The 22656-nt window shown below is 36.2% G+C and overlaps 1 protein-coding gene and 1 long non-coding RNA gene across 6 annotated transcripts; one reads left to right on the top strand and one right to left on the bottom strand.

Annotated features, from left to right (window-relative positions):
* Positions 1 to 16080: 16080 nt before the first annotated feature.
* On the bottom strand, positions 16081 to 20486 carry LOC127133682 (uncharacterized). Of its 4 annotated transcripts, none has more exons than XM_051061750.1 (9): positions 20302 to 20486; positions 20118 to 20220; positions 19337 to 19416; positions 18207 to 18536; positions 17885 to 17961; positions 17265 to 17307; positions 17115 to 17177; positions 16711 to 16801; positions 16081 to 16276 (listed from the first exon to the last, which is right to left on the bottom strand). In XM_051061750.1, exons 1-8 carry the CDS (start codon positions 20389 to 20391, stop codon positions 16778 to 16780), a joined length of 810 nt encoding a protein of 269 aa, XP_050917707.1. In that variant the 5' UTR covers positions 20392 to 20486; the 3' UTR covers positions 16081 to 16276; positions 16711 to 16777. The 4 variants fall into 4 exon arrangements, with proteins under 4 accessions (XP_050917707.1, XP_050917709.1, XP_050917708.1 ...); XM_051061752.1 differs by having other exon boundaries at positions 18309 to 18536; XM_051061751.1 differs by lacking the exon at positions 16081 to 16276 and having other exon boundaries at positions 16705 to 16801; positions 17895 to 17961.
* Positions 20487 to 20865: 379 nt separating this feature from the next.
* On the top strand, positions 20866 to 22161 carry LOC127133666 (uncharacterized). Of its 2 annotated transcripts, XR_007807627.1 has the most exons (3): positions 20949 to 21260; positions 21452 to 21525; positions 21645 to 22161. It is a non-coding gene; the product is annotated as an uncharacterized LOC127133666 (long non-coding RNA). The 2 variants fall into 2 exon arrangements; XR_007807622.1 differs by having other exon boundaries at positions 20866 to 21260; positions 21452 to 22161.
* Positions 22162 to 22656: the final 495 nt, after the last annotated feature.

Raw genomic sequence — 22656 nt, 5'->3', positions numbered from 1 at the left:
TTTTTTTTTTAAATACGACCTGCGTGTCGTGCCTCTCCTTTTGATCTCTTAATGTAACTTCTTTTCTCATCTCAAACCCTCGTATGTAAAACGAGTTTCTTCTGGAATGTAATACTGTGAAGAAAGAGAAGAAGACAATGTTATGAAGAAAGAGAAGAATTCAAGATCAAAAGAGGACAATCTTGAAGATCTTGCTTGGAGAAGCTTAGAGAAGAATTCAATATTAAAGGAGGACAACCTTGAAGATCTTGCTTGGAGAAGCTTGGATCGTTGTAGGTTAGCTTAGGTTCTCTCATTGGCTTGGGAGAACAATTGCGCTAAGGGCCATAACTGTTTCATTTTGTTTGTATGTATGTTGATGCATGTGAATGTATGTTGATGCATGTGAGAGACGATTTATATGATAAATAAGCCGGTGAGATCATAACAATTGCAATTCCCTCAAACTAAATATTAAGTTTATGCTTTCCAAGTTTTAACACTCATCAAGACTAGTAATGGATAATGTAGGTTTCGCCTACGCGAGGTGCATGATCTATATATTAGTAAGGTGCGATGGGATAATTGTAATATCCAACTGTTAAAACAATGGGTCAAACTTAACTAAACAAATTATAATAAGATTATATATATGTTTAGAAGCAAGAGTTGGGAATGATCCATATGATGGATTGGAATAAGGAGTTATTCACCCAACTGAAATTTTTCGAGAGTTGTATGAGATACAATTGGAAGGAGTTCCTACCTAAATAACCTAGTTTTGTGTAATCCGCCTACGCGGACTTAGAACGAAGTGAAATATGGATCTCGACCCACTAGAAAATCTTCCAACGGGGTTTTCCGAATCAAATGATGAGGGTTATTTGTTTTGAGTAAAATAGTGGGAGCATATTTGATTAAAGGCCTAATTAAATATGTCAATGATACTTATATTTTCTTAATCCTTATGTAGATAACCATGACAGCAAACACCTCTAACAACATCTTGAGATCAATCCTTGATAAGGAAAAATTGTCTGGGACAAATTTTCTGGATTGACACCGAAACCTGAGGATTGTCCTCAAACATAATAGAAAGTTGTATGTCTTGGAGACACCTGTTCCTGAAGAGGAACCTCCTAGTTCTGCACCTAAGGCAGAAAGATATGCTTATAAGAAGCATGTCGATGATGCCAATGAAACTGCTTGTCTCATGCTGGATGTCATGAACTCAGAGTTGCAAAAGCAACATGAGAACATGATAGAGTTCGATATGATCGAACACATGAAGATGCTCTATCAAGAGCAAGCAAGGCATGAGAGGTTTGAAGTTTCAAAACCCCTTTTTTTTAAGGCAAGTTAGCTGAGGGAGCCCCTATAAGTCCCCATGTGCTCAAGATGATTGGGTATATGGAAAAGCTTGAAAGGTTGAGTTTTCCCCTCGGAAAGGAACTTGCAACTGATTTGGTCTTGCAATCGTTGCCAGATAGTTTCATTCAATTTGTCCTAAATTTCAATATGATTTATATGGACAAATCTCTTCCTGAACTGCTCGCCATGTTGAGAACTGCCGAGCAGAATCTGAAGACAAAAGGGAAGTCCATTCTGATGATCGGAAATGGAAAGAGACAGAACAAAAGGCCCACCAGGCAGGGTGATAAAGGGAAGGGCAAGGAAGTTGCCAAACCCAGACCCACTGTTACTGTTTTGAGGCCTAGTGGAGGCATAACAAAGGCAGGCACCTGCTTCCATTACGGTAAGACCGGACACTGGAAGAGAAACTGCCCAAAGTACTTGGAAGATGACAAAATCTCCATTCACAGGAAAAGGTGAAAGAGCTAATGATCTTTTGGCCCTCATACATACTGATGTATGTGGACCACTGAACATTCCAGCCAGAGGAGGTTTTCAGTACTTCATTTATCGATGATTTCAGTAGATACGGTTGTGTGTATTTAATGAAACACAAATCAAAGTCCTTTGAAAAGTTCAAGGAATTCAAGAATGAAGTACAAAACCAACTAGGTAAAAGTATTAAAGCTCTTCGATCAGATCGAGGTGGTGAATATTTAAGCCTAGAGTTTGATGACCATCTGAGAGAGTGTGGAATTCTATCCCAACTCACTCCTCCTGGAACACCCCAATGGAATGGTGTATCTGAGAGAAGAAATCGAACCCTGTTAGACATGGTCCGATCCATGATGAGTCACGCCGATCTTCCAAACTCCATTTGGGGACATGCACTATTGACAGCAGCTTACACACTTAACCGTGTTCCATCCAAAAAGGTTGAGAAGACACCATATGAGATATGGAGTGGTAAGAAACCACATATGTCTTACATGAAGATTTGGGGTTGCGAAGTTTATGTGAAATGACAAGTTTCAACTAAGTTTGAGCCCAAATCTGACAAATGCTTATTTGTGGAGTATCCTAAAGAAAAAGAAGGATATTACTTCTACAATCCTTCTGAGGGCAAAGTGTTTGTCGCTCGAACTGGAGTTTTCCTAGAAAAGGATTTTTATTTCCAAAGGAACCAGTGGGAGGAAAGTAGAGCTTGAAGAAATTCAAGAATCACAAAGCATCGACACACCTATGGAGGAATTGGAGCAGGAAACACAAGTAGTTGTGTAAGAGCAACCTGCTCAAGTAGAACAAGACCAGCGTAGGTCAGGCAGGATACGTCACCTACCTGAGATATATGGATATCTGATCAAGGTGATGTATTACTCATGGATCAAGATGAGCTTGTGACCTACTCATGGAATCTTCATTTTGATGAAACAGTAAAACAATATGGATTCATCAGGAACGAAGATGAGCCTTGTGTCTACAAGAAGGTTAGTGGGAGCATGATCGTATTCCTGGTATTATATGTAGATGACATATTACTTATTGGAAACGATATCCCTACCCTGCAACAAGCAAAGTCTTGGGTGGGGAAATGCTTATCTATGAAGGACCTAGGTGAAGCAGCCTATATATTAGGAATCAGAATCTATAGAGATAGATCATAAAATGCTTGGCCTAAGTCAGAGTACATAGACAAGGTGCTGAGACGCTTTAATATGAATGATTCCAATGGTTATGTGTTTTGCTTAAATGGTGGCGCTGTGAGCTTGAAAAGTTCAAAGCAAGATACAGTTGCTGATTCTACAACCGAGACCGAGTATATTGCTGCCTCAAGTGCAGCAAAGGAAGTTGTTTGGATCAAAAAGTTCATTAGTAAACTTGGCATAGTCCCTAGCATTGTGGATCTCATTGGTCTCTATTATGATAACAATGGTGCTATCGCACAAGCTAAGGAGCCTAGATCTCACCGACGATCCAAACACATACTTAGACGTTGAGTGAGAATATGTAGAGTACCTACACTTGACAATATAGCTGACCCACTGACAAAGCCTCTTGCGCAGCAGAAGCATGATGGCCATACTAGATCAATGGGCATAAGGGGTATACCTGATTGGCTCTAGTGCTAGTGGGAGATTGTTGGTGTAAGCTGTAACACCCCAAATAAAGTAAAAGAATTATTTAATTAAGTTAATAATATATTTAATAATTTAATTAAATAAATTGAATTATTGGATTATTATTATTATTTTGGAATAATAATTATAATTGGAAAATATATAAGTGGAATAAGAGAAAAGGTTTTCATTTTTTGAAAAAGGTTTTTACGTGAAAACTGAGAAGCTGCAGAGAAGAGGAAAAGGGCAAAGAGCTGTAGAGCAAAGGTTGGAGAACGGAAAAGCTTGAAGCTCGAAGAGTTGCCGGATTGTTGAGGTAAGGGGGGTTTATCGTCGTTTAATGGGTATTATCGATTAACATGTAATGGGTAGTGATAAGCCGTCGATTGACCCTAATTGGGATTTAGAATGCTGAGAAATTATGTTGAATAAGTTGTATTAAAGCTGAAATTGAATTTGTATTGGAGTGTATTGTGAATTTCTGAGCGTATAGCTTTTTACGGAAGTTGAATCGGAGGTCCGGAAGTCCTCCAACGGCGGAAAATGCGGAAACTCTGCATTCTGCCTTGTGTTAGCGCAGGAACTGCTGTTTCGCCTGCGTTAACCGGTTAACCCAGGGTGTTAACCGGTTAACAATGTTATAATTGTGAAAAATGTTGAGTTTTGCCTGCGTTAACCGGTTAACCTATAGCGTTAACCGGTTAACACTGTTGCGTTTTGCCTGGAAGTGTAAATTTCCTGCGTTAACCGGTTAACCTATAGCGTTAACCGGTTAACACTGTTGCAGTATGTAAAAATGGTTGATTTTTATGATGTAAGTGTAATTGGTGATTGGCCTATTGTATCCAATTGTGATAAATAAATTCGTGGAGTCTATGTTGTGAAATGTTGATGCAAATATGTTGATAAGTTGTTTTTGTGGAAAATATTAAGTTGTAGGCTGATGAGCCAAAGTTGAATATAAGTTGTTTTGTTGAAAACGCTGAGTTGTAGGCTGATGAGCCAAAGTTGATTTTTAAGTTGTTGTTGCTGAAAAAGCTGTTATGTTGTCGTTGTTATTATGTTGTTGAACTTTCAAGTCGTACATGCCATATACATTCATATGCATAGAGTCGGAGCTTTGCTCACACCACGTTGGCCTGGATTGGCAAAAATATGGAGCTTTGCTCACACCACGTTGGCCTGGATTGGCAAAATTATGGGGCTTTTGCTCACACCACGTTGGCCTGGATTGGCAAGAATTTTAAGTTGAAAGTTGAAGGCTTATGCCTTGATGCCCACTAAACTGGCAATGATTTTAAGTTGGGAGTTTTACTCCAAATGGTACCACATGCATGAAGAGTCGAGTCTCATTTGAGTTGCATTTACGTTGTGTTTGAATATGATGTTGAGTTGAATATGCTGCTACCGAATGCATGATATGATGTGGGTGATTAACGTGTAAAGTTACTTAACATAACATGATGATTTATAATATTTGTTAGATCGATTGAGGAACTCACCCTTACAGTTATATTTTTCAGGTAACGAGCAGTGAGTTGAGTAGAAACTAGTGCTTGAAGTCTAGAGTGGTTTTAGTGGGTCATGCTCTGATAGATGTAACATCGGGACGGGATGTTTTATTTGTTGAATAAATGTTAATTTTAAGATATTACAGATGTTGAATGTTTCTATCCGCTGCGAATTTTTAAAGAAGTGTTTATGTTGAATTAAATAATGAGCATGACTGATTTTTACGGTGAATTATGTGAAGTATTATGTGACACCCTTGGTGCATGATTACTCTCATATTGATTTATATGCTGTTGTTTTAATTAAATATTTGGGGTATTTAGAAGGGTGTTACATTAGTGGTATCAGAGCAGGTCGGTCTGTCCGGCCAGTTGTCGTGTCGTTACTGTCTAACAATTGTGTAATTGTTATTAATCTAACGTTAAGTTGTGTTGTATTGATAAGTTGAAATGGCTGGAAGGAATGACGCTGCAATGGCTGCCACAATGCAAGCGATGGCACAAGCTGTGCAGAACTTGCCAAATGCTGGTGGAGATGCTGGATCACGTAGCTTGGCGACTTTTCAGAGAGAGAATCCGCCGGTGTTTAAAGGGAAGCATGATCCAGATGCAGCCTTGGGATGGTTGAAAGAGATTGAGAGAATCTTCCGTGTTATGGATTGCACTCCAGCTCAGAAGGTTCGGTATGGTACTCACATGCTAGCAGTCGAAGCTGATGACTGGTGGCTAGAGACTCACGAGTGGTTGACCGTGGCAGGTGAAGTCATTACTTGGGATGTATTCCGTAGGGAATTTCTGAGGAAGTATTATCCGGAAGATGTCCGTGGTAAGAAGGAAATTGAGTTCCTTGAACTGAAGCAAGGAAGCATGTCTGTCACTGATTATGCTGCGAAATTTGTGGAGCTGTCCAAATTTTATCCTCATTACACTGGTGCTGGTGCTGAATTTTCAAAGTGCATCAAGTTTGAAAACGGACTGCGCTCTGAAATTAAGAAGGCTGTTGGGTATCAGAAGATACGCATTTTTACTGAATTGGTTGATAGCTGCAGGATATTTGAAGAAGACAATAATGCTCATTACAAGATTGTCAGTGATCGCAGAGGCAAGCAACATCAAAACCGTGGCAAGCCGTATGATGTTCCAGCTGGAAAGGGGAAGCAAAGAGCTGCTCCGGCTCAGAGAGCTAGTGGGGGAGGTGCTCCTACTGGTATAGTTTGCTTCAAGTGTGGTCAGGCTGGTCATAAGAGTAATGTATGCACTGCTGAAGTAAAGAGGTGTTTTCGCTGTGGTAAGATTGGCCATGCAATAGCTGATTGCAAGCACAAGGAAGTGATTTGTTTTAATTGCGGAGAAGAAGGGCATATTGGAAGTCAGTGTCAGAAGCCGAAGAAAGGGAACCAGTCGGGAGGCAAGGTCTTTGCTTTATCGGGTTCTGAGACTTCTGCAGATGATCGTTTGATCCGAGGTACGTGTTATATTAATGGCTTTCCTCTTGTAGCTATTATTGACACAGGTGCGACTCATTCCTTTATATCTTTGGATTGTGCTGTGAAACTTAAGTTAGAGATATCTGAGATGTTTGGTAGTATGGTAATTGATACTCCTGCGAAGGGTTCAGTGACTACTACTTCGGTTTGTTTAAACTGTCCTTTGAGTATTTTTGGTAGGGACTTTGGAATGGACCTAGTGTGTCTTCCACTAGTGCAGATTGATGTTATTCTGGGTATGAACTGGTTGGTGTTTAACCGAGTTTCTATCAATTGTTTTGATAAGACTGTGATATTTCCTGAGAGTGAGGAAGGAAAGAGTTTGTTTCTATCAGCGAGACAAGTGGATGAGGAAGTAGCTGATGGGGCAGAGTTGTTTATGCTGTTAGCGACTTTGGAGGCTAAAGATAAACTGATGATTTGCGATCTAGCTGTGGTGTGTGATTTTCCTGATGTGTTTCCGGAAGAAGTGAATGAATTGCCGCCAGAGCGTGAAGTGGAGTTCTCTATTGACTTGGTACCTGGTACTAGGCCGATATCGATGGCTCCGTACCGTATGTCTGCTGTTGAGTTAACTGAATTGAAGAGTCAGTTGGAAGATCTATTGGATAAGAAATTTATTCGTCCGAGTGTGTCACCGTGGGGTGCACCAGTGCTATTGGTTAAGAAGAAAGAAGGTACTATGAGGTTGTGTGTGGACTACAGGCAACTGAATAAAGTGACGATCAAGAATCGGTATCCTTTGCCGAGGATTGATGATTTGATGGATCAGTTGGTTGGTGCAAGTGTGTTCAGTAAAATAGATTTGAGATCTGGGTATCATCAGATCCGTGTGAAAACAGAGGATATTCAGAAGACTGCTTTCAGAACAAGGTATGGACATTATGAGTATTCTGTAATGCCTTTTGGTGTGACTAATGCACCTGGAGTATTTATGGAGTATATGAATAGGATTTTCCATCCGTACCTAGACAAGTTTGTTGTGGTGTTTATTGATGATATTTTGGTGTATTCGAAATCTGAAGAAGAGCATGCTGAGCATTTGAGAGTGGTTTTAGAAATTCTCCGAGAAAAGAAGTTATTTGCTAAATTGTCCAAGTGCGAATTTTGGTTAGGAGAGGTAAGTTTTCTTGGTCATGTGATTTCAAGAGGTGGTGTGGCTGTTGATCCTTCTAAGATAGAAGCGGTATCTAAGTGGGAAGCTCCGAAGTCTGTTGCTGAGATTCGAAGTTTTCTTGGTTTGGCTGGTTATTATAGGAAGTTCATTGAGGGATTTTCTAAGTTGGCGTTACCGTTGACGATGTTGACTAGAAAGGGGCAAGCGTTTGTTTGGGACTCAAAATGTGAAGAAGGTTTCCAAGAGCTAAAGAGAAGGTTGACTACTGCTCCTATTCTGATATTACCGAGTTCGTCGGAATCATTTGAAGTTTATTGCGATGCTTCATTGTTGGGTTTGGGTGGCGTGTTGATGCAGAATAAGCAGGTTATAGCTTATGCTTCAAGACAGATGAGGGTTCATGAGAGGAACTATCCGACGCACGATTTAGAGTTGGCAGCTGTGGTGTTTGTTCTGAAGTTATGGAGACATTACTTGTACGGGTCAAGATTTGAGGTTTTCAGTGACCACAAAAGTTTAAAGTATTTGTTTGATCAGAAAGAGCTGAATATGAGGCAGAGAAGATGGTTAGAGTTTCTGAAGGATTATGACTTTGGGTTGAATTACCATCCGGGTAAAGCAAACGTAGTGGCTGATGCATTGAGTCGGAAATCATTACATATGTCTATGTTAATGGTTAAGGAATTGGATTTAATTGAACAGTTTAGAGACTTGAGTTTGGTGTGTGAGAGTACTCACAATAGTGTTAAATTGGGAATGTTGAAGTTGACGAGTGGTATTCTGGAGGAGATCAGAGAGGGTCAGAAATTTGATATGCTTTTGGTTAATAAGTTGACTCTAGTGAATCAAGGTCAAGGTGGCGAATTCAGAGTTGATGAGAATGGTATTTTGAAGTTTGGTAGTCGGGTGTGTATTCCGGATGTTACCGAGCTTAAGAAGAGTATTCTTGAGGAAGGACATCGTAGTGGTCTGAGTATTCATCCTGGAGCTACGAAGATGTATCATGATTTGAAGAAGTTATTTTGGTGGCCGGGAATGAAAAGAGAAATTGCGAGTTTTGTCTATTCTTGTTTGACTTGTCAGAAGTCAAAGATTGAGCATCAGAAGCCTTCTGGGCTAATGCAACCGTTGGCTATTCCAGAGTGGAAGTGGGATAGTATCAGTATGGATTTTGTTTCTGGTTTACCGAGGACAAGTAAGAATTTTGAAGCTATTTGGGTGATTGTTGACAGATTAACGAAGTCGGCTCATTTCATTCCGATTAGAATGGATTATCCGTTAGAAAAATTGGCTGAGTTGTATCTTGAGAAGATTGTAAGTTTGCATGGTATTCCGTCGAGTATTGTTTCGGACAGAGATCCTAGATTTACATCGAAGTTCTGGGAAGGTTTGCAGAGAGCTTTGGGAACTAAGCTGAGATTGAGTTCTGCATATCATCCGCAGACTGACGGTCAGACTGAGAGGACGATTCAGTCATTAGAAGATCTTTTGAGAGCTTGTGTTTTGGAAAAAGGAGGTGGTTGGGATTGTTATTTACCGTTGATTGAGTTTACCTACAACAATAGTTTTCATTCGAGCATTGGTATGGCGCCGTTTGAAGCTTTGTATGGTAGGAGATGTCGGACACCGTTATGTTGGTGTGAGTCCGGTGAGAGTGCTGTGGTCGGACCGGAAATTGTTCAACAGACTACAGAAAAGATTAAGATGATTCAGGAGAAGATGAGGATGGCTCAAAGTCGTCAGAAGAGTTATCATGACAAGAGGAGGAAGTTACTTGAGTTTCAAGAGGGTGATCATGTGTTTCTTCGTGTTACTCCGATAACAGGTGTTGGTCGGGCTTTGAAGTCGAAGAAGTTGACACCTCGATTTATTGGTCCTTATCAGATTTTAGAGAGGATAGGAGAGGTAGCCTATCGTATCGCTTTACCGCCGTCACTTGCGAATTTGCATGAGGTTTTTCATGTGTCTCAGTTGAGGAGGTACATTCATGATCCGTCGCATGTAGTCCAAGTGGATGACGTACAGGTGAGAGATAACCTGACTGTTGAAACATCGCCTATGAGGATCGAGGATCGAGAGTTGAAGCAGTTGCGGGGTAAAGAGATTGCCTTAGTGAAGGTAGCTTGGGGAGGACCAGCAGGTGGCAATGTGACTTGGGAACGGGAGAGTCAGATGAAGGAGTCCTATCCAGAGTTATTTGTTTGAGGTATGTTTTCGAGGACGAAAACTCTTTTAGTGGGGGAGAGTTGTAACACCCCAAATAAAGTAAAAGAATTATTTAATTAAGTTAATAATATATTTAATAATTTAATTAAATAAATTGAATTATTGGATTATTATTATTATTTTGGAATAATAATTATAATTGGAAAATATATAAGTGGAATAAGAGAAAAGGTTTTCATTTTTTGGAAAAGGTTTTTACGTGAAAACTGAGAAGCTGCAGAGAAGAGGAAAAGGGCAAAGAGCTGTAGAGCAAAGGTTGGAGAACGGAAAAGCTTGAAGCTCGAAGAGTTGCCGGATTGTTGAGGTAAGGGGGGTTTATCGTCGTTTAATGGGTATTATCGATTAACATGTAATGGGTAGTGATAAGCCGTCGATTGACCCTAATTGGGATTTAGAATGCTGAGAAATTATGTTGAATAAGTTGTATTAAAGCTGAAATTGAATTTGTATTGGAGTGTATTGTGAATTTCTGAGCGTATAGCTTTTTACGGAAGTTGAATCGGAGGTCCGGAAGTCCTCCAACGGCGGAAAATGCGGAAACTCTGCATTCTGCCTTGTGTTAGCGCAGGAACTGCTGTTTCGCCTGCGTTAACCGGTTAACCCAGGGTGTTAACCGGTTAACAATGTTATAATTGTGAAAAATGTTGAGTTTTGCCTGCGTTAACCGGTTAACCTATAGCGTTAACCGGTTAACACTGTTGCGTTTTGCCTGGAAGTGTAAATTTCCTGCGTTAACCGGTTAACCTATAGCGTTAACCGGTTAACACTGTTGCAGTATGTAAAAATGGTTGATTTTTATGATGTAAGTGTAATTGGTGATTGGCCTATTGTATCCAATTGTGATAAATAAATTCGTGGAGTCTATGTTGTGAAATGTTGATGCAAATATGTTGATAAGTTGTTTTTGTGGAAAATATTAAGTTGTAGGCTGATGAGCCAAAGTTGAATATAAGTTGTTTTGTTGAAAACGCTGAGTTGTAGGCTGATGAGCCAAAGTTGATTTTTAAGTTGTTGTTGCTGAAAAAGCTGTTATGTTGTCGTTGTTATTATGTTGTTGAACTTTCAAGTCGTACATGCCATATACATTCATATGCATAGAGTCGGAGCTTTGCTCACACCACGTTGGCCTGGATTGGCAAAAATATGGAGCTTTGCTCACACCACGTTGGCCTGGATTGGCAAAATTATGGGGCTTTTGCTCACACCACGTTGGCCTGGATTGGCAAGAATTTTAAGTTGAAAGTTGAAGGCTTATGCCTTGATGCCCACTAAACTGGCAATGATTTTAAGTTGGGAGTTTTACTCCAAATGGTACCACATGCATGAAGAGTCGAGTCTCATTTGAGTTGCATTTACGTTGTGTTTGAATATGATGTTGAGTTGAATATGCTGCTACCGAATGCATGATATGATGTGGGTGATTAACGTGTAAAGTTACTTAACATAACATGATGATTTATAATATTTGTTAGATCGATTGAGGAACTCACCCTTACAGTTATATTTTTCAGGTAACGAGCAGTGAGTTGAGTAGAAGCTAGTGCTTGAAGTCTAGAGTGGTTTTAGTGGGTCATGCTCTGATAGATGTAACATCGGGACGGGATGTTTTATTTGTTGAATAAATGTTAATTTTAAGATATTACAGATGTTGAATGTTTCTATCCGCTGCGAATTTTTAAAGAAGTGTTTATGTTGAATTAAATAATGAGCATGACTGATTTTTACGGTGAATTATGTGAAGTATTATGTGACACCCTTGGTGCATGATTACTCTGATATTGATTTATATGCTGTTGTTTTAATTAAATATTTGGGGTATTTAGAAGGGTGTTACATAAGCCCTAGAGGCCAATACATTTTGGTACTTGTATCGAATAATAAAAGGCATTCTCTTTATTATGGTTGATTAATAAAGTCCCTGGAATAGATAGTCCGTTTAATGTATTAAGTGTGACTTAATCATGAGAACACATTAAACATAAGGACACTATTCCTAAAGTATCCGTAGTCGAGCTTTAGTGTGAAGTGGGATAACATTAAAGCATTAAGACTATTATGTTTGTAGACTGATGATCACATCTCATGGATCATGGATAAAGAGTTATCAAGTCTTAAACATAGGTATGAATATTAGGAGTAATATTTATACCGGATTGACCCGCTATGAGAATACTATATAGAAAGTTATGCAAGGTGTCATAAGTCATTCTCATGGTGATAATAGTGTATTCCACTCTTCGACCTGAAACCACTATGGATCCTAGATGTAGAGTCGAGTGCTTTATTGCTGATCCAACGTTGTCCGTAACTGGATAACCATAAAGACAGTTGATGGGTACTCCACAAAGCATGCTGAGGGACATGAGTGACCTAGATGGAATTTGCCCATCCTGCATAACAGGATAAATGTCTATGGGCCCAATATTGAACTGGACAAGGATGACACGGTCTATGCCTTGTGTTCAATATAGACATAAGGGAAAATGGGTAATTATACACATAATTATTATCACAGATGGTTTTGTCAGATCACATGACATTTTCGTGTCTTGGGTAGCAGTGATGTGTTGCTAGATACCGCTCACTGTTTATTATGTTAAATGCGTGATTTAATATAATTGCCAACGTCACGAAAACCTACAGGGTCACACACAAAGGACGGATTGATGAGAGATAGAGTAACTAAGGAATACCGTAAGGTACGGTGCCCTTAAGTGAGTTATAGAACATCGTAAGGTACGGTGTACTTGAGTAGAATACGAAATATGGTAAGGTACCATGAGCTTAAGTGATTTTGGGCATATTATAAGATATGGGCCAAAATACACTTAAGTGGGCTTTTAGCTTGAAGCCCACACAAGTGGTTCTATAAATAGAACCCTTGTGCAGAAGCAAAAATTTGCGGTTGCATTCTTTTCGTTTTCACTCTCTCTCTCTCTCTCTCTCACTCAAAGCCTTCATTCGTACCAGCTAGCACTGAGATTGAAGGAACCCGTTCGTGTGGACTGAGTAGAGACGTTGTCATCGTTCAACGTTCGTGATCGCTTCGTGGATCTGCATCAAAGGTTTTGATCGTCACAAGAGATCTGCACCAAAGGTTTCAACCGTCACAAGAGGTAAATACTCTATCACTGATCATGACCATTCGTAAGGATCTCTAAAGGAGAAATTTTAATTTCCGCTGCGCTTTGGGTCGCAAATTCTCCTTCACCAAGTTGGACACAAAGTCAAAACAATGTATCTTCATCGGTTATATGCAATATGAATTTGGTTACATGTTGTATGATCCTGTAGGGAAAAAACTTATTAGAAGCCACAATGTGGTGTTTATGGAAGACCAAACTATTGCAGACATTAATAAGGTAGATAAGTTTACACCTAAGAAAGATATCAGTTTGTCTTCAATTCGGTTACCTAGTCACAATATGGATGCTATTGATGGTGAGGATCACATGGTGAGCCATATGATTATGTTGATGATCAACAACTTGGAGATGAGGTAAATATTCCAACTAATAACGGTGAAGGGGGGTCGATATGTCACATGATGAGAATATTTATGAAGCTCCAGAATCATCTCAAATTCAACTTAGGAAGTCTAACAGGTAAAGACAATCTTCTACAAGGTATAATTCTGATGAGTACGTGACCTTAACTGATGAGGGTAAACTCAAGTGTTTTCAAGAGGTCATGGAAAGTGATGAAAATCAAAAGTGGTTGGATGCAATGCATGATGAGATGAAATCATTGCATGATAATCACACTTATGATTTGGTGAAGTTGCCTAAAGGGAAAAAAGGGCTTTGGAAAACAGGTGGATTTATAGAGTTAAACATGAGAGCAACTCTAAGTCTCCAAGATATAAAGTCAGATTAATTGTGAAAGGTTTCCGTCAAAGAAAGGGTGTTGATTTTAATGATATTTTCTCATCTGTTATAAAGATGTCATCAATTATAACTGTGTTGTAAAAGATCTCACATGTTTTCTCACCCTATTGTAAATGATACTATATGCTTTCAGTTTATTCATTTCTTCTTCTTCTTCCATGTTTTTAATAATGATAAAGGAAAATAAGTATACTCTCGTGGAACTAGAGTATACTCTTTTTATCTATGAAAGAGAGCTTAACACCTCTAATTTGTTCATCTATACTTTTCTTGTTTACCACCTCCCTAATAGATGTTATGTCATCAATAAAATGGAGGAGAATGTGGTTCTACGTGATGTGCAGGTTAATGTCTTCTAAAGATTTTGATGGTTACAACTGAGTAAAGAAAAGATAAGTCAATCATCATCAATCAATAATCAATCTCAAAGCAAAGTATCCAAGTTCCTATTTGAAAACTCCCTTTGTCCCAAATTTGAAGTCACTTTGCCACAAAAAATTATCCCAAATTATAAGTCACTTTACAATTCCAATGTAACATTAATGATTTTTTTTCTTAACATACCATCTATTATTTAATATTATTTATCCTTCCAATTCTTTAAGTACTTAAAAAGAATCAAATCAATCAATCAAAAGAAATTGAAGTTGTTGTGAAAAACAGTATTATCTTGCACTTAGTGTCTTAATCTTGTATTTAATCAATTATATGTAAAATAAGAAAGATTAAGTCTTTAAGTACTAAGGAAGGGCACAGACTCAATTAAAATGGTTTGCAAAACTTCATATTTTATCAAAACCTGTTGAAAATTGATTATAACCAATGTTTAATCGATTATGGACGCCGCTTAATCGATTATACATAGAGACTTCAACCTATAATCAATTATGGGGCAAAAATCACTCTATAATTGATTAAGAAAGTTACCTAATTAATTAGGAAATCGTGCCAACAAATCTTTCTTTTTTTATTAGGTATAATTAGTCGGGGTGATTGTCTATATTAACGACAATCTAATCGATTAGAGAATGGATCCGGCCCATATATTTTTCTTTCTTTAGCCAAAAAAATTCTATACAAATGATATTTTCGTCTCTTCTAAATCACAAATTTTCTAAGTTATACATTCTTGTATCTCACTTATTTTTAGTTTGTTATCAATTTTATTTACTAGAAATTGTCTTAGTGCTGAGAGAGTGAAAATTTTCATCAAAGACTGGTGTTTCTCTGTTATTATTGTGCTGAATTTGTATAATCAATAACTTATTTCTCTTGTGATGTTGTAATAGATTTGAAGGTTTCAATATAAACCTCTAAAAAAATGATAAAGTTGTTAAGCTGAACCTATGTAAAAACTCAAATTATTAATAAAAATCTCAAAGAAGAAACTCTTGGGAACTAAAGTAGGTCACGCGGTTTAAAGTCGGACCATGAAAATCTCTAGTGTGATCTCTCTCTTGTTTTATTTCTTTATTTTTCTATCATTTATCTTTTCTAATGTTTAATTTCAATTTCTTTCCTTTTCTTAAAATCAATAGTTTTTCTTTAAAAATAATGAAAATCAAATAATTCACTCTTCTTCTCTCTTGTGTTTGAAGTCGCTTAATTAACAAGGACATCAAAATCTAATTTTTGTTATAAGATTATTCCTTTCAAAAAATAAGAATGCCTTCAAACAATTCTATAAGTAGACTTCCTTTCTTCAACAAAGAGAAATATCTTTATTGAACAAAGATGAAAATCTTAAGAAATGAATTATAAAATCTAGACTGAGAGAAGTATCTTTATTGTACTGAGATGAAAATCTTAAGAGATGAATTATAAAATCTAGAACTCCTAAATAAAAAATTGATTCTTTTGTCCTCACATATCTAGTTAAAAATGTCTTGAAAAACAAATCCAAAGAAATCTAAATAAATAAATAAAAGAAAGTATAATACTCTCTTTGATCCTATTTATAAATAAAAAAATATTTTTTAAATTCATTAAATAAATAATTTATCTAAACAAAATATAAACCAAATACATTAATTATTGAATAAATCTAAAAATAATAATGTTTTTCTTATAAATAGAACAAGAGATACTATCCTTTAAAGAAAAAACTATCCCCACTATCAACTTTGGCATGAATGAAAAAATTGGAATATCTCGAGTTTTGTAAAATATTATGCAACATATAGAATCAATTTTTATTTTTTCTATAGTAAAGAGAGCTAAAGCCTATATATTTCACTATTTTGATACCTATAAATAATTGAACTGAACTTTAGTCACTAAGTTCGTTTTTAAAAAAAAATTAACCATCAATATTTAAAAAATTATAAAATTGATTTGGTTAAATCCTTTTTCTGCCAAAAAATTTCAATAAAAAATAAATAAAATAGAAATGGAGGAGAGAGAGAGAGAGAAATTATTTGATATATATCATTAAAATTAGACAGATGCTACAATTTATAGGGACTTAAATCTGGCATAACAAAAAAAAATGTAAAGGAAATGTGGGAGAATAACGGACCCTAAATTAACACAACGAAGCTAGAAGCCATAAAAATGAGACTAATAACTTAAGCAGTCTTTCTCCAACTCACCCACTATCCTGCAAACATAAAAGAGGTTGTTCTATGAAGAAATATGAGGGTAAACTTATGTTAGTTAACATTTCCAATTTACATTATGAACATGTTTGAATTGACTTACTTGACCTTATCAGTTCACATAAATATGTGAGATTATTTGCTTCCAATTTATTTCAACATAAACTCTCTAGAATAGTTTATCATAACAACTTATGGCATATGTGAAAACAGTTTGACTTTACTTTATCTTACAGCCAATTGAAAGATGATTTTAACGTAATGTTTTCCCAAACAAAAATGATAATGTAATGGGGTGAAAGCTTGATGAGGCACAACACAAGTTTTCACCACGTTACATCAACATTTATGTCCACGAAAACAATTGAGCAAGTCTCAAAATGTTTTCTTCTAGTAATGGATAACAGCATTCTATGAATTTATACTTTAAAATTACCTTTTGGGAGAAAATTAATGACATGTCATCAACTAAAATAAGCACAGGGTTCACAGATTGAATGCACTCAAAAGCTTTTGTTTTCAGTCACCTACAAACAGTTGTGATGTAACAATCAGATGAGTTCAACTGAAATAGCTATTTTAACAACTGTCATCATGTACAGACAAGATATACTTGAAAATAGAACCATTATAGAGAAATTGGGGGTAATTCCAATTTAAGAAAGATGGATGGTAGAATTTGCAAGGAGAAGACCCCAAAAAGTATTGGTGAAGAGTGTCGGCAAGAAAGACAGTAATCCAATAATTAGAGGTAAACGGAGATTAAATTTTAATATTAACTCGTTCATCGTTAAACTTAATACATACAAGATATTATGGTGTACTGAGTGAGTGCATTACCTCTAAAATAGTTTTAGCTTCATCATTAAATGTTTTGCATAGAATTTCATAACTTGTCTCCATCTGCATTTGAAAACAACAACAAAACTAATTTGTGTAAGAAATTTCATATCTCTTATTTATGATTCCAGGGGGAGGTGGGGTACATACCTTTGGAATAACTTTAGAAGGTGATGTGGCTGATATGATATATCTGTAACAGGGATATTTCATTTCATCATTCAACAAAACAAAGACCAAACATAAAAAGGAAAGGGAAAAGTATTATAATAGCAAAATATAGAAAGTACTAACATGCGCTAAAACCAAATAATGACACTAAGGACCACATTGTTCTTACTTAATGTTTAATCAGCGCATATAACAACTAAGACTATCATTACAATTTAGAAATTGGAATTAGAACGCAGCACATGTTGAGGATTTGCGCAAATAAACATGTGAATGAGTAAACATACCCGTATAATATATAGAAGTCTATTACACATAGAATATAGCTATACATGTGGATTTCATAACATGAAACTAACGACTCGTTCTCTTCTTGTTGCAGAAATACAATTCAGAAATTCCTGCTTAAAAGCAAACAGAAATATTTCTAGAATGCCCTCTTAAGGTTGAAACACAACTAATTAACAAAGCTTGTAGGATTAGGAGCGGTCAAGGATAGAACATGCTTTTTTTGTCAATTTATTCTTATCCAACTTGACATGTACTTCTCGTAAGCGATAAAAAAATGCAATGAGCACATACATCTGTAAAAATGTTACCTTAGCTTACTTGTATAAAACTTCATAGCTGACAAGTTTGCCTTTTGAACAGTAAGCATGACAGCACCCATGCAGTTCTGCAAGAGAAGTTATGAAAACATCAAATACCAAACTAGATGCGTCATTAAACTCTTAGGCTTGTCGACAAAAAGTCCAGACGAGGGGCTCAATGGTTTTCATAAATTGATCGGTAGAAATCAATAAATAAAATCAGTTTCTTCAAATATCATAATTTTCAACAGTTCATCATCTTTTCCTAACAGTACTACTAACTCCTTATTATCATCAATGACAGCGTAAGTTTAGAAAAACAATTTAGCACCTTTTGGGCGATAAGCTCAATTAGTTCCATTAAAAACTTCCCCAACCCTTTCCCCTGGACCCGAGGCTCAACCTGTAGTTCGTACACATAAAGCACTGGTACCTCTTCTTCCAAAACAAAGCGGTAATGTACAAACCCAACCAAGGGGCTACTATCTTCTAGACGACTGGTTGAAGTATCTTCCGTAGTTAACACCGTTGTCATCTCATCAGCATTTGAATTATCAACCTCATGCACAAATATATAGCACGCTTCGGGATCAACCATTTCTACGCGCTTCACCTTCTCTTCCACTTGCCATTCAGATCCATATGGCCCTTCCATGTTAAGCTGTAGATTTGGACAAGTTAATTTTTTTTGTTAGCCTACCCAATTCAATTAACAGACAAAGGCCAACCACAAACATAAAAAAAATTAAAAAAATAAAAAGACTGCCTTTCTGATTTATTACAGTACTATAAACAAATAAAAAAAGGCAGACCAGTACACGATCCACCGGATGCTGTTTGGGAAGCGTAGATGTACAGATAGACTACTTTCAAGATTTGAACCCGTGATTTCCAAGTTATAAGGGAGCATTATTTTTGTGTTGCGCCAAGGCTCGCCCTCGAGATAGTATAAACAAATTAAAAGACAAAATCCACAGCTTTGATAAACTAATTGTCCTCTCTTTTTCAATGAAGGTGCATTTTCTAACAAAACACAAACCAAGTAGCACAATCGTGAACAAAAAGGACAACTGATATATATTCCTCGCGAGCATACAGTATAGTATTGTTACAATAACAAACTCGGCTTTAGGTTTACATAGTACAAAGTTGTGTTCAAATAATGCAATGCTTAGGGTTACTGGTACAGCGCAATTTTAATATACCACAGGGGGCTTTGCTCCCTCATATCCCCAACCCTCCTAGTTGGAAGCCGACATACAAATGGGCCAAGCTCAAATGACAGACAGACACTCTCACTCTGCTATGTTTGTTGCACTTTCAACTCTACTCGCTACACTTGAGCATCTATCCACTTATCAGTGAATATGAGACTATGAGCCATACTCAACAAATATAATCTATAAATACTGGTTAAAACTTATATATATTTCACTTAAGTAACTCTACTATTATTTCTACCTTAAGGAGGTTCTGAATATAACGTTTAACAGGAGATGAAAGTGCATTGCCATGTCCTGACTTCAAACACACTGACAGACCTAAAAATCAAGTAAAAAAAATTAGGCACTTAGAAGCAACAAACAAAAATCCAAACACAAACATCAATATCAATGATTATTATAGCCTTATAAGTTATAGGTTACTATCACTCTTGTTATTAGTAATGCATTTTAGTACAAAACGGGTCTAGCTTCAGTTTTAGAGGAAAAAGCTGATAATAAGCAAATTGAAACAATCTCATCTTTACCCTATTAACTGGATAGACAAAACTTAAATTTAAATACTAATTAAAAATATATACTTTTATGTTGATATATTTATCAACTAGTTCAAATGCTAATATCACGATATTAATTTGCGGTCGGCAATTGCAATGTTGTTGATGCGGTGGTCACCGCAATCGCATAGGTCTTTCTACATTAGAAATCACATCAAATAACTTAGTCCAAGTTTTTTCAAGTATTTTCGTCAAAACTCAAAATTTAGAACCCACTTCTAAAAAATCTTAACATTGAGTGTTTTTTTTAAGGATTTTCAGACTTTTCTCAATCAAAATTCTCACCGCAACAGCCGCAATGTGCATCACAGCAACCGTAATGACCGCAATCTCAACATCCACAACCACAATTTAAAACCATGGCTAGTATTATCAAACACTTCAAATTAAATAAACTAGGTTATCAATTATCGCCTACATAATCTTGATCTAACTGCATCTAACAAACTCAAAAACAGTTACCATTAATTTGGAAGTGGCGAAAAGCGGGAAAAGAAGCGAGATGGTCCTTTTTAGCATATGCTTCTTTGATGAGTTGTTTATCGGCTTTCTTCTTTGCGAGTATCTGCAGAACGAAACGGGTTTGTTTATTCGAAATCAAAAACACTCGCAAATTCGAAAAGCTATGGGGTTTTTTTAACCTCACCTCACCGCGTTTCAACCTTTTCTCCGTTACGGCGGCGTTGTGAGGAGTTGCATTGGTTCGACGGCGTCGTTGGAGGTTCTCGGTGTCCATGGATGGTGACTGGAACAATTGAAGCGGGTTTTACGAGATCGCTATATTTTAGGTGTAATAATTATTACTATAAAATAAAATTAGTGTGTACAAATCAGTGAATTTTTTAAATAACCACTATTTTATAAAAAAAAATCAAAATAACTAATATTTTATTTTATTTTTTTAAAATAATCATCTTTTAAAACAGGTGCCTCAAATGAACGTCCATTCATTCTGACACAAGAGGAGGCGTTATCACCACTGACGCATACTTTTGAAGCATTACATGGTGGCGCCCAGGGGTTGGCATTAGGGGTGGCAATAAAATCCATTAAAGACATATTCATCCCATCCATTCAATTCATCCATCAAATAATAAAAATTAATGGATTTGATACAATCCATCATAACATATGGATGGATTCAATCCATCCGTCTCATTTTATAAATCCATGGCATAATATTTTATTATTTACATATTAAATAAAATATTTTATTAAAACAATATTAAATATTTAAATTAAATAAAATTTCTTTTGTTAAAAAATAAAAAGAAAAAACATTTGAAAGATAAAAATTGAAATTCACTTTTCTTAACATCAGAAGTGAATCACGTTCTCTCTCCAACCAAACAAGAACCCTAATTTCGTGTTCCTCAATTTCTTCTTAACATTCGACACTACAAATCGAAATTCATCTCAACAATTTTGTGCCACAATTGCAATTCATCTCAACGTTTCAGTGCTACAATCGAAATCCATCTCGACGATTCAGTGCTGCAATCACAATTCATCTCAACGTTTTGGTGCTACAACATCGCAAATTCAAATCAACACTAACCATTTCTCATAGCAATTGTCTCTTCTGCGGGATATTCTCACTTTGAGGTAATTTTCCATACACGAACTCGACATTTATGAACCAATTTGATACATATGTTTTATAATTCTTATTTATCAGTTACATTAAATTTTAGCAGTAATAGTAACGATAAAAATTTGAAGTTTGGAAAATGAAAAGAAAAACAATTCAAGTAACAATTTTATTCAAGACTACTTTGTTTTTTGTTTTAATGTAGTGTGAAAAACCATTCAAGTCTTATCAAGAGAGCTTCCACATACATCATTGTTATGGCTTCTTACTCGACACTCGGTAATGTTTTTGTACACTAGTATAATATTTCTAGAATGTACAAGTGTGTTACTCATGATGATGACATTTTTGTTGTGATATATATTCGTGTTTATGTATGTTAAGTTGTGATAATGTAGGTTGATAACAAAATTTTGTTGTTGATGTGATACTTGGGATAATGATTATAACAGAACCATCAATGCATTCTGTGACTGAGAATTTGTGTGAAATGTTAATGTCTTGGTCTGGGTTCATGAATGATTGTTTCAAATTGTGATTGTTCCATGGAGGACTTGGTTCATTCTCTCCTTTTTTAATAGTTTAAGTTCTAAATTGTGCTTTTGGAGAAGAATTCTTGATGGAAAAAATGGATATTGGCCTTTCAGTGGTTATAAAGATTCAAGCATCAAATGATTTGGGATTGAAATATACTATAGACTATAGAGGGCCCAGAGAGACACCATAGTTCATCCTTATTTTACATGTTTGATCAACTAAGAAGACTTAATGGGGCATGGAATCCTAGTTTCTGTTTCTGTTTATGTTTCTGTTGTATCTAACTTTATGCATATGATCTTACAGATTCAGTAATATTCCATAATTGTTAATTTAGGTCAATGACATGCAATATATTCCTCCCATGATTGGTTGAAATCTTGTTTCATTCCCTTTTTAGGTATCTTTCCTCATATTCTAATTCATAGTAGGTAGAAAAGTGAAAATGAATTTGGGACACCTGCTTCTTTAGAAAAGTGAAAATGAATCTTGATAGTTGGTTAATGTACCTCGAATATAAATTAAAAATCATCAATAAATGTTAAGAACATGTATGCTAAAAGAACAAGTACCAATCAACTAAAGACAAAGCTACATCAACCATGTTATATTTTTAAATCATGAAAAAGTGTAACTGCAACTATAACTAAGAATGAGGAATACCTGAAATGAAGCCATCAAAGTGAATATAGCATTTCCCTTTTGAATGGCATCCACTTTTCTCATAGAAAAGCTCTTTCCATCATGCAAACGCTTAACTTTATATTGAATTGGTACTGAAACATGAAAGACCATACAATGTATAACCTTTTTACTATTGTAAGCAAACCCATACATGATTTTTTATATTGAATGGCATCCATTTTTCTCATA

The sequence above is a fragment of the Lathyrus oleraceus genome, chromosome 1 (assembly GCF_024323335.1).
Source record: "Lathyrus oleraceus cultivar Zhongwan6 chromosome 1, CAAS_Psat_ZW6_1.0, whole genome shotgun sequence".
Lineage (NCBI taxonomy): Eukaryota > Viridiplantae > Streptophyta > Magnoliopsida > Fabales > Fabaceae > Lathyrus > Lathyrus oleraceus.
Note: the sequence above shows the minus strand (reverse complement) of the source record. Positions and strands in the feature narration are given on the sequence as shown.

What these genes read in the sequence shown, in the direction of transcription:
- LOC127133682 (XM_051061750.1), bottom strand. Translation starts at nt 20,391, where the DNA reads ATGGACACCGAGAACCTCCAACGACGCCGTCGAACCAATGCAACTCCT. An exon ending in TCGCCACTTCCAAATTAATG is followed by an intron (nt 19,417 to 20,117) that starts GTAACTGTTTTT and finishes CTTGATTTTTAG; the next exon opens with GTCTGTCAGTGTGTTTGAAG. An exon ending in AAGCTAAAACTATTTTAGAG is followed by an intron (nt 16,802 to 17,114) that starts GTAATGCACTCA and finishes AACTGTTTGTAG; the next exon opens with GTGACTGAAAACAAAAGCTT.